At 41.8% G+C, this 20,015-nt stretch overlaps 1 protein-coding gene across 2 annotated transcripts in view; it reads left to right on the plus strand.

Annotated features, from left to right (window-relative positions):
* The window catches only part of LAMA3 (laminin subunit alpha 3), a 247,697-nt gene that overhangs the window by 38,909 nt on the left and 188,773 nt on the right, over window positions 1-20,015 (plus strand). For both annotated transcript variants that reach the window (XM_077492578.1, XM_077492579.1), the window contains exons 5-10: window positions 9,875-10,045; window positions 11,303-11,400; window positions 14,069-14,184; window positions 16,163-16,281; window positions 18,101-18,191; window positions 18,901-19,032. In XM_077492578.1, the coding sequence (XP_077348704.1) occupies window positions 9,875-10,045; window positions 11,303-11,400; window positions 14,069-14,184; window positions 16,163-16,281; window positions 18,101-18,191; window positions 18,901-19,032 (727 nt within the window). The remainder of the gene's footprint in view (window positions 1-9,874; window positions 10,046-11,302; window positions 11,401-14,068; window positions 14,185-16,162; window positions 16,282-18,100; window positions 18,192-18,900; window positions 19,033-20,015) is intronic.

Raw genomic sequence — 20,015 nt, forward strand, 5'->3', positions numbered from 1 at the left:
TACACGTATAATATTCTTTCTTCCAAATATAGAAAGAATATTATACTTGACTGCTGCCCTTCTGCTGCAGTCTGCTAATCATTCACAACTCACTTGTTCCACAAAGCTCTTTATCAGGACTGGTAACTTGGTCTGTCTAGGGTGCTACGGTACATAGGCTTGGGTGCGGTACAGTCTGCTGTTCTGTAAGGACCGCTATCGGTCCACAATACATAGGGTTGCCGTGCACTACTGCTGACCGCTGCCCTATACTGCAGCAGTCCTTCAGCGGTATAGGGACTGACGCACAGTCTGCTAAACACTAATACACAACCTGCTTGGTCCACAAAAGTTCTTATAAGGACTGGTAACTTGGTATAGGGTGCTACGGTACATAGGCCTGAGTGCGTTACAGTCTGCTGTTCTGTAAGGACCGCTATCGGTCCACAATACATAGGGTTGACGTGCACTACTGCTGACCGCTGCCCTATACTGCAGCAGTCCTTCAGCGGTATAGGGACTGACGCACAGTCTGCTAAACACTAACACACAACCTGCTTGGTCCACAAAAGTTCTTATAAGGACTGGTAACTTGGTATAGGGTGCTACGGTACATAGGCCTGAGTGCAGTACAGTCTGCTGTTCTGTAAGGACTGCTATCGGTCCACAATACATAGGGTTGCCGTGCACTACTGCTGACCGCTGCCCTATACTGCAGCAGTCCTTCAGCGGTATAGGGACTGACGCACAGTCTGCTAAACACTAATACACAACCTGCTTGGTCCACAAAAGTTCTTATAAGGACTGGTAACTTGGTATAGGGTGCTACGGTACATAGGCCTGAGTGCAGTACAGTCTGCTGTTCTGTAAGGACCGCTATCGGTCCACAATACATAGGGTTGCCGTGCACTACTGCTGACCGCTGCCCTATACTGCAGCAGTCCTTCATTGGTATAGGGACTGACGTACAGTCTGCTAATCACTAACACACAACCTGCTTGGTCCACAAAAGTTCTTATAAGGACTGGTAACTTGGTATAGGGTGCTACGGTACATAGGCCTGAGTGCGTTACAGTCTGCTGTTCTGTAAGGACCGCTATCGGTCCACAATACATAGGGTTGACGTGCACTACTGCTGACCGCTGCCCTATACTGCAGCAGTCCTTCAGCGGTATAGGGACTGACGCACAGTCTGCTAATCACTAACACACAACCTGCTTGGTCCACAAAAGTTCTTATAAGGACTGGTAACTTGGTATAGGGTGCTACGGTACATAGGCCTGAGTGCGTTACAGTCTGCTGTTCTGTAAGGACCGCTATCGGTCCACAATACATAGGGTTGACGTGCACTACTGCTGACCGCTGCCCTATACTGCAGCAGTCCTTCAGCGGTATAGGGACTGACGCACAGTCTGCTAAACACTAACACACAACCTGCTTGGTCCACAAAAGTTCTTATAAGGACTGGTAACTTGGTATAGGGTGCTACGGTACATAGGCCTGAGTGCGTTACAGTCTGCTGTTCTGTAAGGACCGCTATCGGTCCACAATACATAGGGTTGACGTGCACTACTGCTGACCGCTGCCCTATACTGCAGCAGTCCTTCAGCGGTATAGGGACTGACGCACAGTCTGCTAAACACTAACACACAACCTGCTTGGTCCACAAAAGTTCTTATAAGGACTGGTAACTTGGTATAGGGTGCTACGGTACATAGGCCTGAGTGCAGTACAGTCTGCTGTTCTGTAAGGACTGCTATCGGTCCACAATACATAGGGTTGCCGTGCACTACTGCTGACCGCTGCCCTATACTGCAGCAGTCCTTCAGCGGTATAGGGACTGACGCACAGTCTGCTAAACACTAATACACAACCTGCTTGGTCCACAAAAGTTCTTATAAGGACTGGTAACTTGGTATAGGGTGCTACGGTACATAGGCCTGAGTGCAGTACAGTCTGCTGTTCTGTAAGGACCGCTATCGGTCCACAATACATAGGGTTGCCGTGCACTACTGCTGACCGCTGCCCTATACTGCAGCAGTCCTTCATTGGTATAGGGACTGACGTACAGTCTGCTAATCACTAACACACAACCTGCTTGGTCCACAAAAGTTCTTATAAGGACTGGTAACTTGGTATAGGGTGCTACGGTACATAGGCCTGAGTGCGTTACAGTCTGCTGTTCTGTAAGGACCGCTATCGGTCCACAATACATAGGGTTGCCGTGCACTACTGCTGACCGCTGCCCTATACTGCAGCAGTCCTTCAGCGGTATAGGGACTGACGCACAGTCTGCTAAACACTAACACACAACCTGCTTGGTCCACAAAAGTTTTTATAAGGACTGGTAACTTGGTATAGGGTGCTACGGTACATAGGCCTGAGTGCAGTACAGTCTGCTGTTCTGTAAGGACCGCTATCGGTCCACAATACATAGGGTTGACGTGCACTACTGCTGACCGCTGCCCTATACTGCAGCAGTCCTTCAGCGGTATAGGGACTAAGAGTTTTGTCACAGGGTGATTTAAAAAATGACAGGCAGAGGAAGAGGCAGGCCCTTCCGCAGGGGTGGTAGGGGTAGGGCAGGAGCAACAGCCTTGAGCCAAAGTGGGAAGTTGCAGAAGGTGCGTTCAATTACTTTAAAGGACGCACCAGACTTGGTTGAGTGGCTCACTCAGCCTTATTCTTCTGCACCCTCCTCATCCTCTCGATCTGCACCCTCTTCTTCACTCTCTGCTATGTGCACCCCCAAAGACACTACCACCAACAACACCACCACCACCACATACCTTCCGCTTGAGTGCAAATGGGGGCCTTCATGCTCCAGTGTTTTAATAGGGACCCCCGTATAAAAAGCATGAGGGTCAAGGACCAGTACTGGGTGGCAACGTACTTAGATCCCCGGTACAAACACAAAATGGCGGAAATGTTACCGCCGTCGCAGAGGGCTGTCAGAATGCAGCACTTCCAGGCCTTGCTTCGAGAAATGCTGCATTCTGCTTTTGCGTGCGCTGGCAGAGGAGCAATTCCCACTCCCAGAGAAGGATTTGCGGGTACCAATCCAACAGCGCCTGCAAGAAGAGGCCGGTTTGAAGATGTGTTGGTGACTTCGGATATGAGGTCATTCTTTCAGCCGACCCATCGACAGGTGTCATCCGGATCCAGCATCAGGGAACGCCTAGACCGTCAGGTGTCCGACTACATTGGGTTAACGGCCGATGTGGACGCTCTGAGGAGTGATGAACCCCTAGACTACTGGGTGGGCAGGCTTGACCTCTGGCCAGAGCTTGCCCAATTTGCAATCGAACTGTTGGCTTGCCCCTCATCCAGTGTCCTGTCCGAAAGGACGTTCAGCGCAGCAGGGGGGATTGTGACCGATAAGCGTACTCGCCTAGCTCACGACAGTGTTAACTACCTCACATTTCTAAAAATGAATGAGGCATGGATCTCGGAGGAATTCAACACATGTGATCAGTAGACCATGTATATGTCTATAAACAATTTTTGGAATCAAGCACACAGACCTTCTTAATTCATTTGGCTCACTTCCCTGACCCAAAAAAGCACACCGTACTATATGCCCCTACCCTCCTCTTTGAAGAGGTTGAGCGGTGTCATATTTCTACTGGGGCTGCTTATTATGAGGGGTTCCCACCATCCCTGTGCTGTGCTGACTTCCTCCTGGGTGTTCTTATTATGAGGGGCTCCCACCATCCCTGTGCTGTGCTGACTTCCTCCTGGGGGTTCTTATTATGAGGGGATCACACCATCCCTGTGCTGTGCTGACTTCCTCCTGGGGCTGCTTACGGTGCTGCTGTCAGCGCTGTATGTCACGGAGCTGCTGTCAGCGCTGTATGTCACGGAGCTGCTGTCAGCGCTGTATGTCACGGAGCTGCTGTCAGCGCTGTATGTCACGGAGCTGCTGTCAGCGCTGTATGTCACGGTGCTGCTGTCAGCGCTGTATGTCACGGAGCTGCTGTCAGCGCTGTATGTCACGGAGCTGCTGTCAGTGCTGTATGTCACGGAGCTGCTGTCAGCGCTGTATGTCACGGAGCTGCTGTCAGCGCTGTATGTCACGGAGCTGCTGTCAGCGCTGTATGTCACGGTGCTGCTGTCAGCGCTGTATGTCACGGAGCTGCTGTCAGCGCTGTATGTCACGGAGCTGCTGTCAGTGCTGTATGTCACGGAGCTGCTGTCAGCGCTGTATGTCACGGAGCTGCTGTCAGCGCTGTATGTCACGGAGCTGCTGTCAGCGCTGTATGTCACGGTGCTGCTGTCAGCGCTGTATGTCACGGAGCTGCTGTCAGCGCTGTATGTCACGGAGCTGCTGTCAGCGCTGTATGTCACGGAGCTGCTGTCAGCGCTGTATGTCACGGAGCTGCTGTCAGCGCTGTATGTCACGGAGCTGCTGTCAGCGCTGTATGTCACGGTGCTGATGTCAGTGCTCTGTATTACGGTGCTGCTGTCAGTGCTCTGTATCTCCTGCACCCTCTTGTTTGCCTACCCTGGTCCCTGACCTTCCCTCTCCTCCATTGCCTTCATTAGCTCCATAGTCCTGAATTGTCAGAACAATTTCCCAAATAAAAAAAAAATGCTTGTAGTTATCGATCCCAAATTCACCTCATACATGTATTATGCTATTGTCCAGGTGGTGGGACTACGTGCTACCCCCTAATAATTACCCCGTGGCCGCAAATTCGACCTAAAGGTTTGCGAAATTCGCCTCCCATTGAAGTCAATGGAGCCCGCGGCGAACGGTCGTTTTCGCGAACGTTTGTGGCCGTTCGCGTTTCGCGTTCGCGAAACGTCCCGTCGGAAGTTCGTCCATCACTACACTACATCATTTTGGTTATTTGGACACTATTGTTTTGTGACTTTTACTAAGTTGATGATATTATGTGTTTGATGACAGTTTCATGTAAACTTATTATTAATTGTTTGATCAACGTTCCATTGGAGTGAATCTGGTGGTTATTACAGTTTTATTTTTCCACTGTTTCCACTTATATATTAAGGTATCAGCCCATAGGGAGCGTGGTTTACCACACACATATTTTTCATTGTAATGGTTTTTACAACTTTGGAACGGGCAGCTCTATTTAAAATGTATATATACATTTCTTTTACATTTACACTTTTCATCCAACTGCGCAGGTAGAGAATAATAACATTTGTTCCCCTAATAAACACTTATCAACACAAACTGACAGATGTTCTAACCCCTCTCCCCTCCATCCAAAACTAAAAAAAGTTTTGCCTTTAGTTGTACTTTAACTACTTGCCGACCGCCCCATAGCAGATTTACTGCTACAGGGCAGACAAGCTGTGCAGAATCACACATATATATATATATATATATATATATATATATATATATATATATATATATATGTGAATCACACATATATATATATGTAATTCTGCACTTCCGGGTCTTGCTGTTTTGCTCTCGCTGTGATTTTACACAGCAGGAGTTGATCAGAGGGTCCCGAGGGTGAATCCCCAAACGGGGGCACAAACAGCAGTAAAAACTGACAAACCTTCTAATCTCTCTCCATTCTATCCCAAACTAAAAAGAGGTTTTTCCTTTAGTTATACCTTAGGCTGGGTTCACACTATCTTTGCATGTGGCTCACAGCAGGGGTCCGGTGTGTCCTCCTTCACCTTTTCAGGTACGATTTCAGACTGAATTTTTGGCTGAATTTTGTCCTGAAACAGACCAAAAGCTGCACAGGTTTCCTGTGCAAATTTGCACCGGAGCCGCAGTGGAGATATGTAAACCGGCTCCATAGGGAGCCAGTCAAAATCTCCTGCTATTGCCAATTGGATGTAAGGAACCATCCAATTAACACTATTGTGAACCCAGCCTAATGCCCCGTACACACGATAGGACTTTCCAACAACAAAACCGTGGGTTTTTGTTAGAAGGTTGTTTGCTCCATCTGTTTTACATACACATGGTCACACAAATGTTGGCCAACAATTATGAAGCCCCCACTGCTGTCAATCAAAAGCTGTAACACAGGAGCAGGGGGCGGGGCTGAGTCCCACTGTCTGCGTCTATGGACGCAGCAGCGGGACTCAGGAGTGAGCACGTACAAATGTCCCCATGGTAAGCGGCTTTCTGTGGGGGGCACTCACCCAAGAGGAGGGGCCTGGACTGCCAGTGGGGAAACCCAGAAGAAGAGGATTGGGGCTGCTCTGTGCAAAACCATTGCACAGAGCAGGTAAGGATAGACATGTTTGTTATTTTAATAAAAAAACAAAAAAACAAGGGTTTAATAATACTTTAAACCCTTCAGACTCTGGATGTAATGCATCCAGAAAGGCAAATTTGTTAATTTGCAGAATGTTAGTGAATAAGATGTAGCTATGTTCTCTTTAATTACCAACACATGTCCTAGTAAATTCCTGTTTTTTTTTTTATTTCCCTTTTTTTTATTTCCCTTGCACATGGTTGTTACTCAAAGTGAACCCAATTTTACCCTATTTACTACATTTTCCTTGGGAACATACACTTTGCTAGGTTAACAGCCTCTATTTTAGTAAATCAACCCCAACAATATCATTCTCTTATAATTGCTAACTGTCACCAACTGCAACTTTTCAATAATAACCAATCTGCCAAAGGGCAAGTGAGCTTCCTGGACATTTATGGAAAAGATGTGAAGCCTTATTACGGTAATAATCAGCTCAGAAACCTGTACAAGCAGAATGTCTTGAATAGAAAAGGGAAAATATTCTTTAAGTAGTGTACAGTAAGTGAATCGTTCTATGCACCTGTATTTTTTAAATTCCCATATTACAGAAAAAAGGACATTTTTTTTGAGTAAAAATACCTCTCCATTATGCAAAGAATAATAGCAGACTTTCTTTTAATATGGCTTTGTGTTACTCAGACACATAAGGAGTGAAGAAACAGATGGTAGAGGTGAAGTATGCTATATATGGAATAATAGGCTCCTCACTTCTTTCCTATCCAAGTGTATAAATGGATTTTTATGGTAGTAAGGCAGGCTTGCCAAAACTTGGCAGCCCTTCCTATTCGTAATTATAAATTAAACATTTTTATGCTTGCTTTTGCTTCGGTTAAAAAAGTCATTTTGATGTGATGGCATGTTACAAGATAAGCATCAGGTACAAGAAGATCAAACATTTAATGAAAATACAAGTCCTGACATCAGTGCACTTACTTTCCTGGGATTAATATGTGTCTTGAATGTCTAGTAAAAAGAATTAAAACTTTTTTCCATATATACAGAGATCCTGGAAGGCACAATCTTCTTTATTGCTCTTCCTGCTTTTGATTAAGAGCATGGTGCATTCTTTGAGAAGTCAAAGACTTATCCAACCGATGTGAATAGTACCTAAAAATCTATTAGTGTCAGTTGGGCCTGCTGTTACTTGATGCGTCACAGTGCTTTTTGAAAATATCCGTCATGCTGCATTTTTAAACACTTTAACTCCGGAAGGTTTACCACCCTTCCTGACCAGGCCATTTTTTGCAATACAGCACTGCGTTATTTTAACTGACAATTGCGTGGTTGTGCGACACTGAACCCAAATAATATTTATGTCCTTTTTTCCCCACAAGCTTTTTTTTGGTGGTATTTGATCACTTCTGCGTTTTTTTTTTTTGCACTATAAAAAAAAGAACGACCGACAATTTTGGGAAAAAAAAAATATTTTTTATTTTCTGCTCCTAAACACATCCAATAAAAAATGAATTTTTCTTCATCAATTTAGGCTAATGCCACGTACACACATATCAGACTATCCGGCGGACTTAGTCTGGCGGACATACCGCCGGACTGTCCGCCGGACTTTCCGAACAGGCTACCTGCCCACAAACGGTACTTTTGCGACGGACTAGTCCACCAGATTATCCGCCGTACTTTTGAAATGAACGGACTCGCCCACACACACGGAGGAAAGTCTGTTCATTTTGAACACATCTCCAGGTAGCCGGGACCAGTAAAGGAGGCGTCACTGGCCGCCGTCACCTGGTATGGAGTTAAAGGGGAAGACCTACGCTGAAAAAACAGCGTGGGGGTCCCCCTCTAGGTCCATATCAGACCCTTATCCGAGCACGCTACCCAGCCGGTCAGGAAAGGGGGTGGGGACGAGCGAGCGCCCCCCCCCTCCTGAGCCGTACCAGGCCGCGTGCCCTCAACATGGGGGGTGCTTTGGGGAAGGGGGGACAGCATGGCCCCCCACACCCCAAAGCACCTTGTCCCCATGTTGATGAGGACAAGGGCCTCTTCCCGGCAACCCTGGCCGTTGGTTGTCGGGGTCTGCGGGCGGGGGGCTTATCGGAATCCGCGAGCCCCCTTTAATAAGGGGGCCCCCGGATCCCGGCCCCCCACCCTATGTGAATGAGTATGGGGTACAATGTACCCCTACCCATTCACCTGTGAAAAAAATGTAAAAAAAACACAACACACAAGTGTTAAAGATGTTTATGGCACTGCTCCGGGGGGCTTCCATCTTGGGGTGTCTTCTCGCCAGACTCCTCCGCTATCTTCTGCTAGCTCTTTTACTAGCGGAGGAGCCCGGCTTTCTTCTTCGTCGCCGCCCGGGGGTCTTCTTCCGACACTAACAAATTGAAGCAAAACTCACGCTTTATAAGCAATTACAGCAAACCGTTATTTTTTCCTTTTGGGATAATGGTTTTACAAAAATAAATTAAAACGGATCATTGTAGGCACTGCTAGTGTTAAATTGACTGCCTCATCTCTGTAACTGATGCCTTCTGCTGGAGACCTTATTCTTTTGAAAAAAAAAACAGACTTACTGGCTAGACCAGATAAAAATAAAATGAATGCAGCTTTCACATCTAAGCAGGGCTTTTTTTTCTCAGAAAATAGGTGCAGGAACTCAACCACTGCCCCCCAAAACCCCCCTCACCCCCACACACACACACACACACCCTCCATCACATAGTGGGTGTGGTCAGTTTTCACAATGGGGGGGTCTTAAAAGGGCATTAAATACCAGGAGTGCATTACGTATAAAGTGCAGAGTTCAGGGTTGCACTACATGCAGAGTTTGGTTGTAACGCTACATACACAGTGCAGAGTTCAGGGGTGTGCTGCATACAAAGTGCTGAGTTTAGCCTTCTTCCACAGCTACTTACCTCTGCATCCCCCATCCACATCTCAATTTCACCCCTCTTCAGCTCTGACTTCTGTATGCAACATCCCCCTTTCACTGCTCCCTTTTTGTTCCACCTCCTTAAAAACACCAAATTCCACATGTCCAACTTTTGTTGCTGTGTTAAGCTGAAGCACCAAGCCACTCTAGTACCTCCCCGCACACTATAGGTTGCTCCGTCTTTCTCACTTGCAGGGAGATCATCCAGATGGGGTGTCGGAATTTGCACTGCACCCTGAACACCTGCATCTCCCTTTTCCCATCCTGCACTCAGTGGGGGCCACTCAGGAAATCAGATCTGTGAGAGCCATTGGGAGACATGCTGTCACTTGTAAACACAAAAGCTGTATGCCTGTGTTTACAACTGATGGTGGTGGGCAGGGAGCAGAGGGCCTGAGCCAGAATTCCACCAAGTTCCAGCTGAAAAAAAGCCCTGCATCTAAGAATTGATAAGCTGCAATATAATTAATGTTTGCTTTTGGGTTTAATAACAGCTTTAGGAACACCTTCTGTGTGTTTTCATTAGAAGGCTTGCAGGCTTTCAAGATTTTAATGCAGCAGAATGTAATAGGAAAATAGCTAAGATTTTACTGCCTCTGTTGTGAATTTTCAAGATTATTATTTTTTTTATTTTTTTTACAAATTATTGTACATTTTTTGCAATGTATTCTATGATATAAAATATAAAAGATGGCGGAATGCAGAGAATACAGCTGAGAGCATGCGATTGTTTCTATTTCAGGTGGTAGTCAGATTAGTTAGTGGACGACCAGGTGCTAAACATTTTACGGATTCTCCTGTACTAAGAGAATTTACAAAGGCTACGAATATAAGGCTGCGTTTCCTCAGGACAAACACGCTGCTTGGACATTTAATATCCAAAGCAGAAAAAGATCCAACAGTAACACGCAGGGTAAGTTTGCCAATTGCCACATCCATTCCTATATCTTGTGAACATTAAAGGGTATCTAACCCTTTAAATCTAACTACTTCTGTTTGCTCCCTTTTGTCGTATTTACCATTAAAAATGTTGTTATGTCTGTTAAATAAGTGCAAAAAATACCTGTGAATCCTGACAGAAATCCTGGGAGCTGATAACTTTCTGCACTCTCTCCTTTATCACCAATTATTTGTTAGCACCTTTTCCCTATGTTTTGGAGAAGAGGGGATGTGTTTTGTAGTCCTAATACACTTGTAATGCTAGGGTTACAATGTTGCTCCTCTATCCACACATTAGAAAAATTAAGCATTGTTAGTTACCCTTGGACAGGGAGTGTCTTTTTGGCTGGAGCCCCAAAAATGTAAGAAGAAGGGTCTGCTATACAGGGGTTGATTTACTAAAACTGGAAAGTGCAAAATCTGTTGCAGCTTTGCATGGTAGCCAATCAGCTTCTAACTTCAGCTTGTTCAGTTATGCTTTGACAAAAAAAATCTGAGCTGATTTCTATGCAGAGCTGCACCAGATTTTGCACTCTCCAGTTTTATTAAATCAAACCCACAGTATATATGCAAGAGCTTTCTGGTTGAGGGAAATGATGGCTGCATATATTTTATGTTGGCATAAATAATTTTTAGAATCCTGTGTATAGCAACTAAGCCTCTTTTTGTGTGATCTTTTTTCCATGCACTTATGTAGCTTTATGCAGTACATAGTAACATGGTGAATCCGAAGTTTATCCAGTTAAACCTATTTGAACACTGTTACCTGCAATAATGGATGTTTGTGACTCAATGTTACCCAAGACTAAACAGACACTATTGCACTCCAACATACAGTGAATCCGGAAAGTATTCACAGCGCTTCACTTTTTCCACATTTTGTTATGTTACAGCCTTATTCCAAAATAGATTAATCTCAATATTTTCCTTGAAATTCTACAAACAATACACCAGTATGACAACGTGAAAGAAGTTTGTTTGAAATCTTTGCAAATTTATTAAAAATAAAAAACGTCTCAAGTACTCAAGTCTTTTTGAGTATGATACTACAAGCTTGGCCTAGTCTGCCCCTTTGGGAAAAGTATTGATTTTTTTCTGAAGTTGAGCTTTAAATAAAGTGATCCTATCCTCGAAAGTTTCCAAATATATGCTTGGTGTTCCAGTCTGTTGTATTATGTGTACATTGCAAAATATGTGCTTATGTTGTTTTTTTTTGTTTTTGTTTCTCTAGTACTACTACAGTATTAAAGACATCAGTATTGGAGGTCGCTGTGTATGTCATGGCCATGCTGATGTCTGCACTGTGAGAAATGATGGCAACCAGAACCTGTAAGTGATGGTTATTAATCAAAACATATCTCGCACTATATATTTTATCAAATCTGTTAATTTTGTTTGTTATGCACATTCCTAAGTGTAGCTAAGAATCTATACGGTTCTCAACTCAAGACAAGACAATGAACAAATTATTGGACACTCCTTATATTCTGAGCATATAACTTATCAGTGTTGAGTAGAGGTCGACCGATATGGGTTTTTCTCTGGCCGATGCCGATATTTAGAAATCATGGCGGCCGATAGCCGATATATGATGCCGATTTTTTTTGGGCTGATATGTTAGGCCGATTTTATTTTATTTCTTTATTTTTTTCCTTTTTTTATATATTATTTTTTTTTTAATCCCCCTTGATCTAACACACCTTTCCCACTGGGGCGTTTTTCAGGCGCTTTTGGGCTAAAAATAGCGCCTGTAAAGTGCCTGCAAAATGGCTCCCCTACAGTCTGTGTGAAAGACAGAGCGCTTTCACACTGAGGCGATGCGCTGGCAGGATCTTAAAAAAAAGTGCCACAAGCAGCACGTTTGGAGTGGTGTACACCGCTCCTCCACCACTCCTGCCCATTGATATGAATGGGCACCACTGCCGAAGCACATGCAATGCGATTTGGCAGCAGTGCTTCATGGGCGCATTTAACCTCTTCCTTGGCCACTAGCTGGGTTATATGTGCCCCACTAGCAGCCAAATAGCACCGCTAAAATGATGGTAAAGAGCCGCTAAAACTTGCGTTTTACCATCAACGCCTGCCTGCTCCAGTGTGAAAGCAGCCTTCATAAGTGAAACAGAAAATTTCTTACATTTAAACATTTATTAAACAAAACAAACCTCCAATCAGTTTACATGTATGATTTAGATAAAAAAAAAAACCTATGTATTAAATAAAAACAGGTAGTCAAAACTTTTGGACAAAAAAAAAAAAATGGGTAACTTTACTGTTTTTATGTTACTTTTATTTTTTAAATAGTGTATTTTTTTCCCCAAAAAATTTATTTGAAAGACCTCTGTGCAAATGCAGTGTGACATAAAATATTGCAACAACCGCTATTTTATTCCCTAGGATCTCTGCTAAAAAAAATATATATAATTTTTGGGGGGTCTAAGTGATTTTCTGGCAGAAAATACAGGATTTTTACTTGTAAGCAACAAGTGAAGAAAAGATTTAGTCTTTAAATGGTTAAACTGAGAACTTCTACACACAGAGATGACTTCATTCATTCAAGTGTAAACATTGTATAATTTTGTTCTTTTCTTGGCAGCCTGCCCAGAGAGGAGGAAGACGTTTCTATGGCAACTTACACTGAGGCCGCGTACACACGCGGGGACTGTTCGCTGAAACTGTCCGCTGAAACCAAGTTTCAGCGGACAGTCCGCTCGTGTGTGGGCTTTCAGCGGACAGTTTCAGCGAACAGTCCGCTGAACAAGGTTCTTCGGAAATTCCGAAAAACTGTCCGCTGAAACCTTGTTTCAGCGGACAGTCCCCGCGTGTGTAGGCTTGTTCGTCAAACAAAGTTGCGCGCATGCTCAGAAAGGATTTTCACGCCGAAAGTTATAATGCAGTGTATAGGACGTCGTATTTTTCGTCCCGTCGTACGTGCCGTTCACGTCATCGCGCACGGTTTCAGCAAACTGTTCGTACGTCGTGTGTGGCCATGTCCGTCCATGCTAATTTTGAGCGGACTGTTTGCCGAAACTGTTTGACGGACAAAGTTGGGCGAACAGTCCCCGCGTGTGTACGCGGCCTGACTTCTATACAGAAGTCATTTCAAAGTTCCGCTGTAGTTCTAAATCGGCTTTTTATCAGCACAATCGGCCGATGCCGATTAATTAAAAAACGGCAAATATCGGCCGATATATCGGTCGACCTCTAGTGTTGAGAACGGGGGATACAACATCATGTTTTAGAAAGATATTACTGTTCATATATTGTATATATTCTGTATATCTACACTAAGACTTATGGATTTGTACTGGTGGTTTGTCCTCCCAGGAAACCCTCATTAGATGTAATGAGAGACATGTTGGCATCACACTCAGTGCAATGTGCTATACCTGTCCTAAGGTGTGTGCAAAGATAATAATGTCAGAGAGTTTTTTTCAGGTGTTTCTAAAATGCAGAAAAGCACTTGATGACCAGAGTCTAAATCATTTATTTTTGTAACCAACAGAAAGGAATATAAGAGAAGTTGTGACTGAACAATATTGTTAAAAAATTTCCTCTTGAAAATGTAATGTGCATAAATATCAATAATTGTGATAATCATGGGAATGTCAAACATTTGTGAGTCAACAGTTGTTGACTCACTCTTAAGCCCCATAGACACTATCAGTTTTTCTGCTGAGTTTTTCCTTCAGATTTACCAAAACCATGTAGTACAAGGGCCTGCCTGATTGCATACAAATTGAAACTCCTAAGGTTTGACCTCATATTATATGGTTTTGGTAAATCTGAAGGAAAAACTCAGCAGAAAAACTGATAGTGTGTATGGGGCTTTAAAGTTAACCAGCTTTCTCTGGCTTCAGTCATTTCCGAAAAGGAGCTTAGCCATTGAATCCCTTGATTTCTCTAATGACAAGCTGGCTTTTACATAAGAAAAATATTTCACCAAATTAATTGTGTTGTACGAGATAATTATTTTTTTCCATTATGTGCCTTTGTGAAGGTATCAGTGTCAGTGCCAGCATAACACATGTGGGGAGATCTGTGACCGCTGCTGTCCTGGTTATAATCAGAAGCCATGGAGGCCTGCTGGTGTTGACACAGCCAATCAATGTGAACGTAAGTGTTAAAAAATGTCCTATATTTGTAGAATACATTTACCAGAGAGTTAAGTTAAAATTTACGAGGGGTCTTCAAAAAGTTTCCGTACTTTTATATTTTAGTTGGAAACTATGAGGGTGGGAGGAGTAGTAATTGTTCATATCTGAGAGTGTCATGTGACCAGTCTGCCTGGCAAGCCGGCTGACATTGCAGTTTAGTATAAGAGTTGTGGTGAAGATGGCTGCAAAACGTATAAAACAAAGTGCGGACACATTTTGAAGAACCCTCGTATTTTGTAGAAGGCTATAAAACCTTTATTTGACAGTTATTTTCATGGACTCTGAACTAGTACAGATAGCTGGTAAAGATTATGGGTTCAGGAAAGGCCATTTTAAAGGCACTCCACAAAAATAAACCTGAGCATTGTCAGAATATAATAATATCCCCTTCATGGCAGCAATTGGGGATCCCAATACCTAAACTTTGAGGTATTAGATTTGTCAAGATCTGTATAACCAGAAACAGGGGTATCCCCGCTTAGTACCACGCTTGTGTCTTTTCTAAGGAAACATCTACTGAAGAACAGGGTTGTATATGCGAAAAAAAAGATGTTCCACACCACTTCATATAGTGGGTTGATAGTGGCAGATAATGTTTTATAATTGGTTAATCTTCCTGGACAGAATACTGTCCAGAGAGATTATTATGAAATGTAGGAATCTATGCCAAATTCCTGCCATGTGTTAGAACTGCCAAAGAAGTAGACAAGGCCTTCTAGTGTTCAGACTAGATCATGCTGAATTAAAATGAGGCACAAGCCAGTGATCAAGGCAGGAAGCTAACTTTTGTAACAGGCCGACGTGCAGATCAATAGAAATACAAAGTTGCATATCAACTATATTATATTATGAAGGGTTCAACATTAAACACTAGGAAATAATTTATGAAAACTGACAGGGAACTACTGCAAACAACCATTTTTATTTCTCTATTTATTTCTGGGAAAGTTAAACTGTGTCTATTGAGTCTGATTATTATTGTTTTATTTGTTTCATAAATCTGCATTATTTTTATAAAGCGTAGCTACTCAAAAGTTGAGAAGAAAACATAGGAGTTGATATGCTAAAACTCAAGAGCGCATAATCTGGTGCAGCTGAGCATGGTATCAAATTGGCTTCTAATTCAGCTTGCTTGATTAAGCTTTGGCAAAAAAGGCTGACTGGTTTCTAGGCAGAGCTGCACCAGATTTTTCACTATGCAATTTTAGTAAATTAACCATTTAATATAGCTTTACATCTCCTGTAGAATGTGAGAGGAACAGGGATACTATGTAATTAGCTTTGGGTTTTCATGTTAAAAGAGCATAGACAATATGTTTTATATTACTAAAAAAGCTGTTGTAGAAAAAGTTATTATATGGCTACTATTGCACATTGTAAAGTACATTGTAAAGCTACATTATATTCCTTGCTGTAAAGAGGAATGCTCGTTATAGGACCATAATGTGTCAAATGATATTGAACTTTCTCCAACCCTCCCAATCCTTTTTGCTTGGTTAACTTTAAATATTTCTGTGAGTGGCAATTCACACTAGAATAAAAATATGATGACGGCTGTGTATATAATTTAGACAAAGTATCTGCTGTTCTGTGACTGCACAAGTTTAAGATTTGTAGGGAATTTCTGCTTTTTTTCTAACAATGGGCATGCTCGAGCACAGTTATCAAACGTTACATCTAAATTCCATTCCATGTAGGCTACACCTAAGTCCCAGTATAATCATCACTTTGCAGATATTTCCATGCATACAAGTAATGTTCTCTCTGATTACTGATTTCATAAAATAATATTTATCATGGCATGAACATGATGTGGCTGTATGTAGACATCTAATAATTTATCACTGTTGTGTTGGGTTTACAGAATAAAAGAAGTATGGTCAGGGATAATATAACAAGTTCCAGTGTTAAAACTGTATACTGTGTTCTCTCCGTAGTCTGCAATTGTCATGGACATGCCTCTGACTGTTATTATGATGCTGAAGTAGATTATCAGCAAGCGAGTCTAGATATACATGGCGAGTACAATGGGGGAGGAGTTTGCATTAACTGCCAGGTACTTATTTCTGTATTGTTATTGTCCTTATTTGTATTTGGTTTTTGGAATATACATATGTCTTTACATTTGGTTTAGTGCTTTTGGAGAACCTCATGTGCATGAAATCCACACTTGCAACAATGATGTTTCCTTTGCTCTTCTTGACTTCACGTTTGGTTCTTCTGGGGACCTCTTTTGATGAGCAGAGTGGTTGGAGGCTAGGGTTATAACCTTTTTGGGGATATTTCTGGTGTTAGCCTTATCAAAACTCTGCAACAGGAGCATAGAAAGCTCTAAAAAGCTTATGGGTTTTAGCCTTCCACTAATCTACAAAAAAAAAAAAGATTCCGCCACACTTCCTTCTCTGGTATGTTGAAACTTGAGAAAAATTCTAACCCTCCCCTCCTCTATTTAAAATGTATTCAAATTTGTGGCTGGAGATATATATTTATATTGGCAAATTAGGGGTCCATTAATGTAAATATTATTCACAAAATGTATTTCTCACTTTATGGTCTGTCTATAAGGGCTCATGTCAATGAGAATTCATGTCAAATGCTGCATTTTCCAATGAAACGCATGCAGCTGCATTAGAATGGAGAATACAGTATTTCACAAGAAAAGCCTGTGTTTGAATTGCTTTTCCTCCAATCCGAAAGGCACATCAATAGTACATGCTACACCCAACAAAAATGTAGTTCAACATAATGCAGGTCAGACATAGATGCCAAACTAGCTCCTTGAAAGTCATTTAGATTTTTCTCACCTGCAATTGACGCTTGTTCCAAGCACACATCAAATGCTGCAAAACAACACCCATCGACATGAGCCCTAAATGTATTCTTAAGATTTCAACATCACTTTTATAAGGCCAACTTAGTTGAACATGTTCAATATCATGTTGTGTATTTAGAAGTAAATCACAATTTGATATATCATATGATAATCAAATAATAAAATGAAGTGCTTCATGTCATTTCTTGCCCAGGGAATGAGTCAGAGGTTAAGAAAGCTTACCTTTCCACATCACGTTCCATCTGTGCATATGATGTTCTACTGGCAGCAACGCTATACCAGGACTATATTTACTGTATCACTTGTGATGATGGATAGGATCATTTGTAAAGGAGTGGTTAGGTAAAGCTTTTTAGGCACTGGAAATATCTTACTCCTGCTGTACACTTACAATTATCAATATCAAGATTATGATTTGCTTAAAAGCGAAAAAATTATCTAGAGATGACATAGGGTTATCTTGTAATATGTACAGTATTTGGTATTTTTGAGAAAAATGTAGAAACTCACCAGTGGGCCAATAATATTATTTTTGTAGATTTATTGTGAAAAAAGTTGTCGCATGCAAAATGAGTCAATGTATCGGGAGCTGGCAGGTTCCTTTTCTCAAGTCAACATAGTCGCCACTATGTTTGAATGAGTAAAGTACCCTGCACGGCCCTGAAATGTCAGTTAATTTTCTATGCAATTGGTGACTTTATCATTCTAACATATTCAAACCTGTTCTCATAACAAACACACATTGCGGGAGATTTAATAAGACTGGAGAACTCAGAATCTGGTGCAGCTGTGCATGGTAGCCAATCAGGTTCTAACTTCAACTTGTTCAATTAGGCTTTGACAATAAAACCTGGAAGCTGATTGGTTTCTATGCAGAGCTGCACCATATTTTGCACTCTACAGTTTTAGTAAGTCTCCCCCACTATTTCCACTGGTTGAGTACTGCACGAAGTGCATCTTATATATAAACTACAATGTATATAAGAGTATCTATCTGTATTTCCTATAATGAATATATTATTTTTTTACTTATACTTTGCAGCATAACACAGCAGGTGTGAATTGTGAGAGATGTGCTGTGGGATACTATCGACCATATGGCGTTTCTAAAGAAGCACCTAATGGCTGTTTTCGTAAGTCTGTAATATTTAAAGATCTATTCTTTCTGAAATCTGCAACTTGTTTAATATGATAGATTACAACACTAAAATATACCAGATATGTTTATGCATTAAAAAGGTACTTGCCATCAGTAATGTCATATGTTACCATTAGAAGCACCATACATTACAGTAACATTTTCTTTTTGACCATACAAGAAGGGTATGCCGAAAGCTAGTCAAACATGAAAACTTTACAAGCTTCCCATAGTAGTTGTAGGTACTAGATTGTTAAGCCCCATACACACTATCAGATTTTCTGCTGATTTTTGTCTTCAGATTTACCAAAACCATGTAGTGCAAGGGCCTGCCTGACTGCATACAAATGGAAACTCCTAAGGTTGGACCTCATATTATATGGTTTTGGTAAATCTGATGACAAAAATCAGCAGAAAATCTGATGGTGTGTATGGGGCTTAAGAAAACTCTACGCATATTGTTGATTGTACAATGTCACTGGAATTCAGAGTACATATACATTACAGTCTACTTCAAACTATATACTAAGCATTCTAGTTATTCTCTTTGAGTTGGATCCCATGTGATACCATGCATGCTGAGTTTTCTATACAATTCAGAGGAGTAGTTCAGGTTATTTGATTATATTGTATAGGTTCCGTCACTCTTTTTGGCATCATTTACATATTGTAGACCCCAAAAGGTGTAATGTTGCTATTGTTAGCTTGCAGCTGCAACCCTCAACAGTCAGATGGATGTGAAGAAGGATCGGGAAGATGTTATTGTAAGCCCAACTTTACTGGAATTAACTGTGAGAGGTGCTCGGAAGGGTACTATGCATATCCGGTCTGTCTACGTAAGTATTTAAAGAAATCATAAATGACATATATGATGCAGTAGGCCACTAGCATTAAAATGGAATTAAACTCGCAAAAATACTCACTCCCTCGTTTCAGGGATGTGTGATTAATCCCTCCCCGACTACTTCTGGGTGCCGGGTTTTAAGCCTAATGATTAGCTGGTCGGAGAATAATGTCACCCCACAAATGAGAACAGGAGTCCATCATTTCTGCACACTGACAGGGGTTCTTACAGTAGTCAGCTTGTATTCATTTAGTTAAAATCTTTATCACAAAAGCAAAAAATGTGTGTCTCAAGTGCTCAAAATCTCCTTCAAAGCTATAACACTATTGTTTGGAATCCACTTGCCAGAGAGCTTTCTCAGATCATGCCTCATGAACTCTATTTGTTCCCAAGAGTCTCTGCTATCTACCAAAATCATTTTGTGAAAAGCATATACATTTCAAACATAGTTATCACAAATGGCTCCCTGGATGGGCTTTATATGTCAGTCCTGAAATATCTGAAAAACTGTACCAATTTTTACCTGTTAGATAAGGATTTGGGTAGATGGATGCATTCAATGAATTAGGTTCCAGGGGTTAAGCTTTCAGGAATCTTTATACAATATGCACCTCACCTGTTTAAACAGAAGATTGTTCTATCTTGTCTTTCCTCATTCTCTAGGTATAATTTCCAGCACCAAAAAATGTCATTGTTATTGGCAATTATAGATTTCATACTCAAAGTTGCAAATACATTATACAAATCTTTCTCATCTGAAAATCTGTACCCTTAGGAGATATGACTTTTCCATTGGGCTAAAATTATTGTGTTGATTTATTTTTTCTACGATGCACTTAATAGTCCCTTATGTATTATATCTCTTTTGTAAGTATGCACAGGTAAGTTAAAAATGCTGGGATATCTATAGGATGACTAGCCAGAATATATCAATGGTTTCTAATAGTGAAATGACAATTGTGAGCATAATAATGG

This window comes from Lithobates pipiens, unplaced genomic scaffold, assembly GCF_037356315.1.
Source record: "Lithobates pipiens isolate NorthernLeopardFrog02 unplaced genomic scaffold, aLitPip1_a1.2 Scaffold_19, whole genome shotgun sequence".
Classification (NCBI taxonomy): Eukaryota; Metazoa; Chordata; class Amphibia; order Anura; family Ranidae; genus Lithobates; species Lithobates pipiens.